Raw genomic sequence first — 12,073 nt, forward strand, 5'->3', positions numbered from 1 at the left:
CTAACAGCGCTCGTTTATCTTGGTTAAATGTTTAAATTAATACTGTGAAATGCATGAAGTGTTTTATGTCTTTTTATTTTAGACAAGTCGTGTTGGTTTGAGAAGGCTAAATTGATCAAACATAATGCTCAACTCACTGTCTGCCGCTGCCGCTTGGTCGTTCCTTTAAAAAACAAAAACTTGAATTTAACAAACACAAAATGTTCCAAACATATTTCTAAATTAACTTTATAAAGAAACAAAAAGAAATATGACCACTTTGCCTTTAAAAACCAAAACTGAACTATTTTAATAGCTGTGTAATGGGAAAGAGAGAGAGAGAAAAGTCACGGTATCCAGTCGGACTCGGGCCGAGAATTCTCATAAAGCTGTTGGACAAGGGCCGGGCTCTATTCGTTCCCTCGTTGTCCCCAAACTGCCCGGGACCATATGCACCTGCATACCCTGCATCACCAGACGCTACGCCACTGATCTTATTTGTTCTTATCTGTTCATAAAAGTTTTATGTTTAATATAAGCGACTTTGTCATTGTAGCATTGTTGATGTTGTGTGTGTGTTTTTCATTAAGAGTAATATTGAATCAACCTTAAGAATTAATTTTGTTTCAAGAATAGGAAAGACCTAACGTTAAAGATCAACTTAACTCATATTTAACCGTTGCTTCTTGTCATTGTAGGGTTAGGCTACTTTTTTCAATGAATTTTAATGAATATACTAATTAATAAAATGAATATTATTTATTTTGTATTACATATTGTTCATTAATTCACTTTTAACACCGCACCCCCATTTTTTCGTGGGCTACACTCCAGGGGGTGCTGCAGCACCCTCAGCACCCCTACTTCCCACGGTAATGCTTGTGTACGCCACAAATATGCTCGGCATTATGGAGGCCTTGGGAGCCATTCTCATTCTGGGCATGAAAGGCATCTCTTCAGACTCAAAACAGTGAGCAGATCCCATTTAGAGTGAAACACTTACGTGAGAGTTTAGACACACAAGCTAATTCGTTTTGATGGGCAAACCTGTACTGTATTTATTTAGAAGGATATTTATCATTGGAAAGATTTGTTTTATGGATCAGTGCCTATTTTTTTGCAGGCTAGCTTTTATGATCTTGCTGTCGATTTCGGTTGTGTTGCTCAGTTAGTATCGCCAAGTTGTTAATTACAAAATAAATAGCTGTAAAAACTACTTCAGAGAGTCTCTCAGGAGACGTGTCTGTTTTGATCATGGCTGTAAGGTTATGTAGAAATTAAGCAGTGCTCGTAAATAAATGGTCAAGATTTGGAGGGGTTTTGTGCACTTGATTTCGCTCCTGCATATTGTACTGCAGTGTGTCTGGCAGTTCATTTCCTGTGCCATGATGCTGAGTGCTGTAGTCAGTGCTGTCATGTTCCATCTGAGCTCTAATCTGCCGGTCACTGGGCCTGGCTGAGCAGCGCTGCCGTTTAGAGTGGCAAGGCTGAATTCTGTCATTGTTGCTAATCTTGTGTTCATCCCCTCACACAACAGTCATTCTCCTCTCCTCCCCCTTCAGGTGACAAGTCATCCAGAGCCGGTGTCCCAGTCCATGAGCTTGCAGCAGGCCCCTCAGTCCCAGTACAACATACCGGAACGCGACAAGCAGCTGCTCTTCTCTGACTTTGAAGATCTCAGTGCCTCCTTCCGCAGCCTTTACAAGACTGTGTTTGAGCAGTCCTACAACCAACAGGGTGAGTTTTACACTCGGACATGCCATCAAACTGCTTGAAAAACTGTAGGCCAAGTCAACAAATCAGCCAAAATAATTAATAAACCTACATGCAGAGAGAATGTGTGGAACTGTTCAGTTTTGCAGAATTCGGAGCTTGCAGATTGTGTATGGGCCTGCTGTGTGAGTGTCATTTTCAGGAATTCAGTGCCATATATTCAGTGGTGGAAAGAGTACTGAAAATTTGTTCTTAAGTACAAGTTCTGTTACATTGCTGAAATAATACTCAATTACAAGTAAAAGTACTGGTGCCAAAACAGTACTTAAGTAAAAGTACAAAGTACTCATCTCAAAAACTACTCTGAGTACTAGTTACTAGTTACTTTTTAGCCGGCGATATTTAATGAATTACCAAAAAATATTCATTCATATCAAAGATCTATGTGGATAACAGCTACTTTGAACAAAACCCTACTAGTTACTAGTTACTTTTTAGCCGGCGATATTTAATGAATTACCAAAAAATATTCATTCACATCAAAGACCTATGTGTATAATAGCTACTTTGAATAAAACCCACTTTTATTTTATTGACAAATACGTGAATTAGTGGTCATGATACAGGAATTTGATTTCTAACTTTACTTAAGTACTGTTTTGGCACCTTTCTGGTGCATTTCACTTACAGCCAATAAAATTTCCAGTAGCATTTTCATCGGTCAGGCGTGGATCTATTCTGAATGGTTGATACATTTTGACAAAGTTTAATCCAGGAGCAAAGACAAATACTTTCTAGCACGGAGAGATCGCGATTGCACACAGACTGAGTACGCACAAGCAATATCGGAGTGAGAGGACAGGCAGTTCATTTGTATAAGTTCGTCCATAGATTACGCTGAGCTCCCTCACTGTCTGGTCAGCTCTTCACCTGCTGCAGCGGCGGCTTTTCCCGGTTCAGATATCAGGGCTTCTATTGGTCCGTTTACGGTCGGATATCTTTATTGGCTACTGACGTGTCGTCAAAGGTTTGAATATCAATTCAAATTGTGGGCGTACTCAGTAACGAACTATGATTTAAAAATAACGAAGTAGATTATTTTGCTTAATGTGTACTTAAGTACAAGTAAAAGTACAGCTTTAAAAATATACTAAAAAAAGTACAAGTACCCGAAAAAACTACTTAATTACAGTAACGTGAGTAGTTGTAATTCGTTACCTCCACCACTGCATATATTGCAAAATAAATAATTTTGTAGTATTTATAATAATTTATTCATAATATTTATTGAATTATACATATTAATATTAAGAATAGTTATATTTATTGGTAGATTCATATTTTGTGCATAATTTATGTAATTTTATTTATCAAAACTTAATGGATCAAAATGGATCAAAGCTTCATTTAATTTATAATGTAGTATTATATTCTAAACTTTTATTTTATTATAAATAGTTATTTATTCATATTATTTGTTGTATATATTAAATTTTTATAATTTATAATGTAGGTAGAATAATTTATAAATTAATATTTTATATATAATTTATGTAATTATAAATACTATTAATTATTATATCAAACGCTGGTAACTTAAAAAGGAGTAAAAAAAAAAAAAAAGAGTATTTTAATTTATCTAACTCAGCATTTTAAAATCACAGTTAACTTTCTGTTTATGGGTTCTTTGAGGATTTATTAGGAAAACATGATGTACCTTTTTTTCCCCAAGCATTCATGTTTTCTTAAGGTCATGTTTAACAGCCATTTTTGTGTGCATTTTTATGAATCGCAAGGATGATATTGGCTCACTGTACTATAAGATTTTTTCATTGAAAGAGAGTTTTCCAACTCAAATGGCAGCCCATCAAATAGATATGAGAATGGTGCAGTGCTAGATTTAGTTCACTGCGAGTTGTCAAAGTTAATTCCTATTGTTTGTAATCTGAATGACTGATGTACAAAAAGCACTTGACAAGCGGGTTGCACACAACGCCAGACGAGCCCCCGCGTCTAACCTACTTTGCTCAGATCAGATGCTTTTCATGTTACTGTTTCTAAAGTGAACTTCTTTAATCTATCATCTATGTTTCATTAGCTGAAAGTTGTTACCTTTTATGTGCATAAAAGTGAAATCTCTTAGTCAGACAAGCTTGGGCAATTAAAATGAGCAAATAAAGCTGGCGAGAGGATTTCACACCCCACTGCTGGAGACACTGAGCTAATTCACTGGCTTTGATAATAGGTAATGAACTCGCATTATTATTCAGGGGGGCTGCTAGCTAATTGCTTTCTGTGCTCTCCCATGGTTGGACAATAGGCTTCCTCTGCTGATAAGAGATGCACCCCTGTCACCCCGCCGATGAGTGTTCTCTGGCGATTGCAGTGATGCAGGGCCAACAGTCTGCTCTAAAAGCTCTCCACCGAAATAGGTTTACAGTGCCAGCTCCATGATGGACAGGGCCTCTTAAGACCGCGAGCCGCACGCTTCGCTGATTGCTATTGAGTGTGCAGATGTTGGAAGCTTGTCAGGCATTTTTAGAAACTAGTTCAAAACAATTGCTGCACGAATGAAAAGTTGTAGAGAGAAATTCTGGTGTGATTTGAGAGAGCAGACGACGACTTTGTGCTGAGTCACCGTCTCGGCACCCCAGTGCATTTTAAAAAGACAGATTCAAATGTTTTCAAAATGTTTTGCCCTTTTTTACCACACTGATAAAAAAAACTGAACAACAGGATAAGGTATGATTATGGGAAAAGTAGGGAACGAGATCAGAAAAAGTTGCAAGCTGGAGTCAAACTCGTGCTACCTATGCAAGCACAATGGCTCAGTTAGTCAAGAGTATGCAGAGTATCCAGGCTACAGCTTTGACCATCAAAGACAAATCCTATATTTATAAAAAATGAACAGTGAACATAAGATTACAAATGGTTAATTAATAGGAAATTAAGAGCCACAAACCTGTATATTAAACACTTTTTATTTTAGGTACACTTGGGTACAATAAAACAAAACCCCACTATATATTTCAAATGCATACAATGAATAGACAGAATTTTGATGCAAGATGAAAAACTGATGCTAAAAATTGGACAAGTCAGAACAGTCGCATGCCTCGATCAAACAGGATCAGGTTATTTTATGTTTAAGACAAAACAAACATAAAATCTCACAGCATTAGCTGTAACATGGAGGCTGCAAGCCTATGAACGGTGTAGGAAAACTAATACTGGCTTTTGGGTGATAGTTCAAAAAAAGTTACTTCTGAATTACGGGTGTTAATTCAACACCACTAATTGTACAGTGTAATTGCCATAATCATTATGACAGTCGTCTACACCATAATCATCATTACCAAAGTAAATAACTGTTTTATAGGCAGCCTCTAACATTTAAGTACACTTGAAAAGGAACGTAGATGAACTCCTTACATTTAAATGCAGCTGGTCCGTCCAGTGGCCGATGATTCTGTACTCAGCCGACCTGTTTGTTATCTGATATTGGTAGATGTCGTAGCGTCCAGGGGCGTCTCCGTTTTCATTAAACACAACTAGGGTCTTTGCACTTCCTGTCCGAAGAGATAAAACAACATTATGATTTTCGTATCTTGTGAAATCCTGAATCAGACGATCTCAGCTACATAATCTCCCATGGCCAAGATGAATCAGTAAACACATCAGACATTACTTGAGACATAAAAACATCAGGATTTCTGCATAAACAAAGTATGCATAATGCTCCAGATCCATTCAACCAACAAGATGAATAAATTACAATCAGATAAGCTAAAAATGAAATTAGTGTTTAATGTGTGAAGTGTTGGGAAATGGCAGTAAACATGCATTTATTACAGCATTTAGTAATCTTGTTTGATGATGTATAATGTTATTTTTCTAATAAAAAAATAGTTTTGATATGATCTAATATTAATAAAAAAAAAAAATTATATATATAAAATAAATGTATCATTTTGTTAACTTATATTTTGCTTGTGCATGGTAACATATGCATTTTTAAACTTTAAACATCTTAAACATCTGTTTGTATATGTAGAAATTTGCATACTGTGCCTAACTAATGTTAACATGCTTTTTAAAACTTTTAAAAATGTTTAAAAAAAGCAAATGTAAAAAATTAACATTAAGATTAATAAGTAGAAGATAAATAAATGCTGTAAAATGATTGTGCCTTGTGACTCCATGTTAACTATTGTATTACATATGCAACCTTAATATAAAGTATTAAAGCCTATAAATAAATGCTGTAAAATTGTGCCTTGTTACTCCATGTTAACTATTGTATTACATATGCAATCATAATATAAATTATTAAAGCCTACGTTGACATGATGGAAGGGCTTCTGATGAGATGCAGGCAGCCTATTTGAAATGATGCTATCTGTTTGATCCTTACAGGTTTGATGGGAATGCCCTCGGAGTCGTCCCAGCAGACCCACACCTCCTGCTCTTACCAACACTCCCCCGGCAGCACCATCAGCACCCACCCTCACAACAACCAGAACAGCATCACTAACTCTCACCCCAACAACATCCCCAACAGCGGTAGCCAGGTGCCTCTCTCCCACCCCCCTCACTCGGCCCACAACTCGCCCCATGGACAGCACCTTTCCCAGCATGGCCCTCACACCCAGCACAGCCAGCACCCGCACACGGCGCACAGCCAGCACAGCCAACATCCCCAGCACAGCCAGCACGGGCAGCATCCCTCCCAGCACCAGGCCCACGGCCAACACACGCCACAGCAACAGCAGCAGCAGCACCAGAATCTCTCCCACCAGCCTCATCCTGGCCAGCAACAGATGCAGTGCAACACCGGTAAGAGTCTGTGTGTCTGTGATAGTTCTTGCTATCTGATCGTCTCTCTTCTTTTCCTCTTGCTTTCTGTCTCAAACCCTCAGCGTACTTCCTTCCACGCTGGCATTGCCGTGACAGGCCGATTTCTTCAGGCCTCTTCTAACAGTCATTTATTTTAGATTAAGAAATTTATGGCAACTTTGGAGCAGTCAGCAGTAAATCACAGGGTGATTTTATACTGCTTGCTCTAATGAGAACAAAGCAAATGCAGCACACTTCAGGGAGCAGGCCTGTAGCAGAGGGTTATGGCTCCCCCTGCTGCCTCAAACAGGAAGTGCTGCTGTGGCCTTCACTATCTTCTTGTTTTGTCTGCAGGTCTTCCCAGTGACTGGTACCCCAACCTGGATGCGCTAAAAGAAAGCTGCCGCATCGCCAGCAGCTACAACTGGGCTGATGTTGATCTGTCACCCTTCCAAGGTATAATCAGAATACCTATCTATATACTAAATTCACTGTCATTTTTTTTCCCAAGAGATTAACTGCTAATTAAAAAGTTGTTTATTATTTTGGTATTTTAAGCTGTTAATTTTGTACAACTTCCTCTTAATATGATATATAATGATGCATTGTGAGTTGTATTTGACAATAGTAAATTATTTAGTTATTAAATATTTTTATTATTTATTAATAAAACATTTCTTCAAATTGTTCATCAATAAAAAATAAATATTTAAATAATTTATGCACACTGAATTTGAGCTTTTTAAAATATTTTTTAAATTAAAATGATTTTATTTAAATATAAATATATCAATATTTATATATTATATTTATATAATTATATAATATTTTTATTTTAAATGTGTGTTGCAATGCTCTACGGCGTTTCATTTAATTTTGAGAAATCAACTGCACAGAGTGATTAAATAATCTCTCACCGTTTTTCTGAAGGTCTGAAAGAGAGCATGAGGCAGGCGGAGCTGAATAACTGGTCTCTCGAACCCACTCAGATAGCAGACCTCTGCTCCTCCATCAATCAGTTCTTTGCTCGCACTGGAATCCAGCCACAAGGGGCAGTGCAGCCTCCAGTGTGCCATGGCTCCATGCATCCAAACAAGCCCAGCCCACACATCAACACAGGTGAATGGGCTTATTCATCACTAAAATTCACAGTATCACATATTAAGACTAACACATTAATAGCTTAGTAACATCAGTTTGTTTTTCAGGAAACATGTATATGGACTCGAGACAGAGCTTAAGTTCTATGATGGGTCCGCCAGGATATCCTCATATGCCGCCCATGAGCAGCGCTGGCCCCACTATGACAGGTCCTTGTCTTTTTCAGCTCTTATAACCAGAATAAAATTACCTCTATTTTGAGCATTATGTTGAACAGGATCCAGTGTTTAAAAACTAAAATTCATTAGCAGTTTGTGTTGCATATTTCCACAGTATGACTAGGAATACAATTTTCTGCATGTCGAAGAATCTGTACGTCGTGACAGTTCCTCTCTGCTCTGCCCTCAGGCCATCACGCTCAGATGAACCAGCAGCATATGATGCCTGCTGGAAGCTTCCAGATTCGCCGCATGCCCGCCGACGACATCCAGGACGACTTCGACTGGGACTCCATCGTCTAACCCAGTCCCCGAGAGCAAAGAGTGGTGCAGACAAACGAGAGAGGAGCGTATGGAGGCAGAGTGTTTGTGTTACAGTGCAAGAGGGCTGGACCTGAGGTGTCTGCATGCCCGTGACAGAAGGCAGATTGGAATGGGACACTTAAAAAATAGTGCAGGTGTTGTTCATTATGACATGAAAGAGACTCCTGTGTTCCTGGTGTTTTTATGAAACAAAAACAAACAAAAAAAAGATATTACTTTGAAGACAATCACATTTACAAGGACATGTTTAAGTGATCGCTTTTATGCTTGTCCAAGGGGCAAGTGGTTCATGTTTATATCAAAAGGTTTCCCAACCCACAGCCTCTCTACAAACCCGCCAAGCTCGCCCCTGCTCTTCAACTGTTGTTCAGTGAATTTTCGAGTGATTACGTCCAGCTTGTTCTCCCCTCTCATGGTGACTAACTCAGGCCTTGACCGCCTATCAGACAAGATTGGCTCCCTCATTTGTGTTGTGAAACTTACTCTGCGATGCCGGGCACTTTTCAGAAGAGGGCCAATGGTGCAGGTATTGTGACACTCGAAGCACCTGCCATTCTTCTCTCTGGTCATTCAGGCACAAGTAGCCCTTTTTTTGCTCCTCCGACCTTACACACTGTAAAATGCTAAAGTCGCCATGCATCCAAATCCGACGCCAGCAGATTTGACTGATCGTTAAGGCTCATAACGAAACGTGTAAACCACATTACCTGCAGTATTTGTACTTGTGTATCTTTGCTGTCTGAAGTGTGTCATGTTTTTTGTCACTAATAGTTTTAGGCAAGTCTGAACGTGTGCGTCAGAAAATGATATCGATCCAGACCTCACTATTCCTCATCGCTTTAAGTTTGCATGCACAATCCTCATTCTGTTGACCATCACCCGTCAACCTGTAGTCTCCCGATCGGAAAGCTCTCAGGACCTGCCATTGAAAATGTCCTGCGTTGTTTAGGAGTGATCACCTCCCTGACCGGAGGTTTGTGGGACACCAGAGAGCCCTGTTCACGTTGCGAAATCAGCCTGCTGTGTGGCTCTTTACAGCAGCGTGGAGAAGGAAATGGGAATCAGGTCAAGGCACATTTGCTTAATGGTCCGCAATAAAAGAGCCCTCTTTATTTTAACGCTAGGACCAACCGACATGAAATCGCTTGCTCTTTGCTGCACTGACAAGGACTTTTAGCAGAGAGCGTACCTTCACTTTAGCTGTTGCTTTTGAATGCTGGGTGTAGTGTAATAGTGAGAGAAAGGAGATGACTGAAATGTTTAGATACACTAATAGCCTTATTTTGGAGGAATGTTAACTGCTACTAAGAAGTGGTGCAAAGTTTAAAATCACACACATTCAGACTGTCCTTCAAAAAAAGAAACGAATGCAGGAACTAGACAGTAACTGCATCCTGATCTATCAAGCGTAGCACCCTAAAGCAACTGTCACTGTAATTAGCATCCTACAGTCTATATTTTGAGAAGTTTAGTTGAAAGTGTCTGCTAAGTTAACAACCACAGTGTCATGTTATTATATCAGCGATTTTATGGAATGTGTTTGTGCAATATAATTAATTTATGGCTATCAGTGATTACAATCATCTCTTTTGAAGAGCACAAAACTAATGCACAAGATCTGGACTAGAATAGCGGAACCCAAATTAGAAATAGGTCCATGCTTTTGACCTTCAGCAGGGTTTTTCTCGGTGAGAAGTAGCACTTCTTTTAGACCAAATTTTAGAGTGCAGGGCTGATTTAGAAAAGCCATAAAACGCGGTTGAAAAGGGAAGGAGTAGATCTGACACCTTGGTCTCCTTGGTTTTCAGTAGTTTTCAGTCATCTTTATGGGTTTTGTTTTATTATTCATCAAAGTGTAAGTGCTAATAGACTTGGAAAAGTAAAATGATCTTATGACAATCTTTTATGTTTTTTTGTATTTCAGTATTATAAACTCTTAAACAGCGCATTTACACTAGTCGTTGAAATGTTTTGGCCTTTGATCCCTATGGCCCTTAATGTCGTAAACCAAACCTTTAACAGTTTGTCGTATGTCCTTCACGAAAACACACATTTAAACCTCAAACTCAGAAAGGAAAAAGAAATTATGGTTTACATAAAGAATATTTTTAAGACCATTAAGATTTGGAGTTCTGACATTTAATTAAATCTCCCATCCAAAATTCTCATTACTGTGATCTGTTCAGACATTTTCTTTTTGTAATTCCCGTTGTTCTCAGCTGAATAAAAAATCGGAATAATTAAATTCATCTTAAAGGCAGTATAATACTGATAAAAATAAAATACTGTTTTATTTTGCTTTTTTTCTTTACATTACTAGAAATTACTCTATTGTAAAATAAAACAACAATATACTTGAATAAAAAAATCTTAATGGTCTTAAAAATGAGTTTCTTTGAGCAAAATATTTCTATACTTCTGCCTTTTTATTTGGGGTTAAATGTGACCGGTTTTGAGAGATTCATGCTAAAACGATTCTGATTGGTTAAGGAACCCAGTCAAACGTTCTTCGTGTTCATCTTCATCATTACATAATCAATTGTCAGATTCTCTGATGCTGATGGGGTTTAGATTGGCGAAACCATATTACTAAAGCCTAACATAACCCAGAAATCCAACTGAATTTGTGAGTCTGCTCACAACAGTGACAGAACAGTTATCCACTGTACCCCAGACAGACCGTTTAGCGTCTGTGTTTTTTGTTAGACTGCGATGCTGTGCACATTGTTCTTAAGCTAAGCTTCATTGCCCAAATCTGCTTTGGCTCCCTGCATCCTTTTCTTCCTCTTTTCTTTCCATCTCATGTTTTTGTTTGGATACTAGTGAAGTGTTCACAAGCCTTGTTCACCCAGCCTCAGTGTTTGTCATACAAAGAGCTTTGAGAGCTTTTATCTGGTCATTTGTGCACTTTGAAAAGAATTCAGAAGCACAAACGTTCATGTCGTTCATTAACTCAAGCAGGATCTCACCTCGTTCGCTCACTGCCGAGTGAACGTCTGGCATCGATCCACCCTCAGTGTGAACTTTAATACCATACTGTGGTGTTCACCCTCGATCGTGGTTTGTCTGGATGTTGACCACAGAAGCAGCGTCTGTTTTCAGATGGAAATATTTCGTATGTATTGCCAATCTGTTTGTGGTAGTGATGTGTTTGGATCTCTTGTTTGCCAAAGAGAGAAAGTTTTAATTTTGCAACATTTAAGGCAGCAGGTTATTTGGCGTCCTTCCCAAGTGAAGGGTAATATAAGTCTGAAGGATCGGACTGAACAGAAAGCGTCAAGGGAGCGCAAGAGAATATGAGCTGGACGGGTGATGAGTTCTCTCTCTCTCTTCCTCTTTTCCTCAAAAAAGAAAAAGAAAAAACATTGCTCCTCTGATTTTGTGTTTGTGTTGTGTGAAAGTTTTAACTGTTTAAAGACAACTCCGTTTTCGTAAAACAAAAGAGAAAAAAAGAACTAAAAACAAGTGGGGATGCATCTGCCAGAGAGATTACTGTAATCAAGGAAGATTTGAGAAGCCTTGTTACATTTACAGGAGAAAACTGCCAACAAGTTCTGGTATTTGGAGCCTATTTTATTCATTGTTGGTGTGTTGTTGTGCTTATTGTAAATATATGTCTTTTTGATTGTCCTTTTTTCCTCTGGGGTGGTGAGGGATCAAGGCAAGGGCTCGGGTTCACCCGCGAAAGAAAAGAGGGAGATGAATACAGAGTATTTTGTTATTGTCCAATCCAAGGGTGACAGTATGTATATATCTATATTGTATATATGTGATGGAAATGCATTGGCTTTTTGTGTGACACTACCTTTTACCTGTACTATTGTTCAACATTCAGTGTTTCAGTGTTTATATTCTATTTTAATCTTTGTTTTCTGTTTGATTTTGTCCTGGTCATTACTTGT

General features: G+C 38.5%; 1 protein-coding gene across 1 annotated transcript in view; it reads left to right on the forward strand.

Moving 5' to 3' along the window:
- The window catches only part of foxj3 (forkhead box J3), a 120,246-nt gene extending 109,873 nt beyond the window's left edge, over positions 1–10,373 (forward strand). Inside the window, exons 7-12 of the mRNA XM_016564602.1 lie at positions 1,542–1,716; positions 6,109–6,528; positions 6,883–6,984; positions 7,459–7,647; positions 7,737–7,838; positions 8,038–10,373. Of these exons, the coding sequence (XP_016420088.1) occupies positions 1,542–1,716; positions 6,109–6,528; positions 6,883–6,984; positions 7,459–7,647; positions 7,737–7,838; positions 8,038–8,150 (1,101 nt within the window). The 3' untranslated portion in view covers positions 8,151–10,373. The remainder of the gene's footprint in view (positions 1–1,541; positions 1,717–6,108; positions 6,529–6,882; positions 6,985–7,458; positions 7,648–7,736; positions 7,839–8,037) is intronic.
- Positions 10,374–12,073: the final 1,700 nt, after the last annotated feature.

This window comes from Sinocyclocheilus rhinocerous, unplaced genomic scaffold (assembly GCF_001515625.1).
Source record: "Sinocyclocheilus rhinocerous isolate Xijiao unplaced genomic scaffold, SAMN03320098_v1.1 scaffold889, whole genome shotgun sequence".
In the NCBI taxonomy this organism is placed as follows: domain Eukaryota; kingdom Metazoa; phylum Chordata; class Actinopteri; order Cypriniformes; family Cyprinidae; genus Sinocyclocheilus; species Sinocyclocheilus rhinocerous.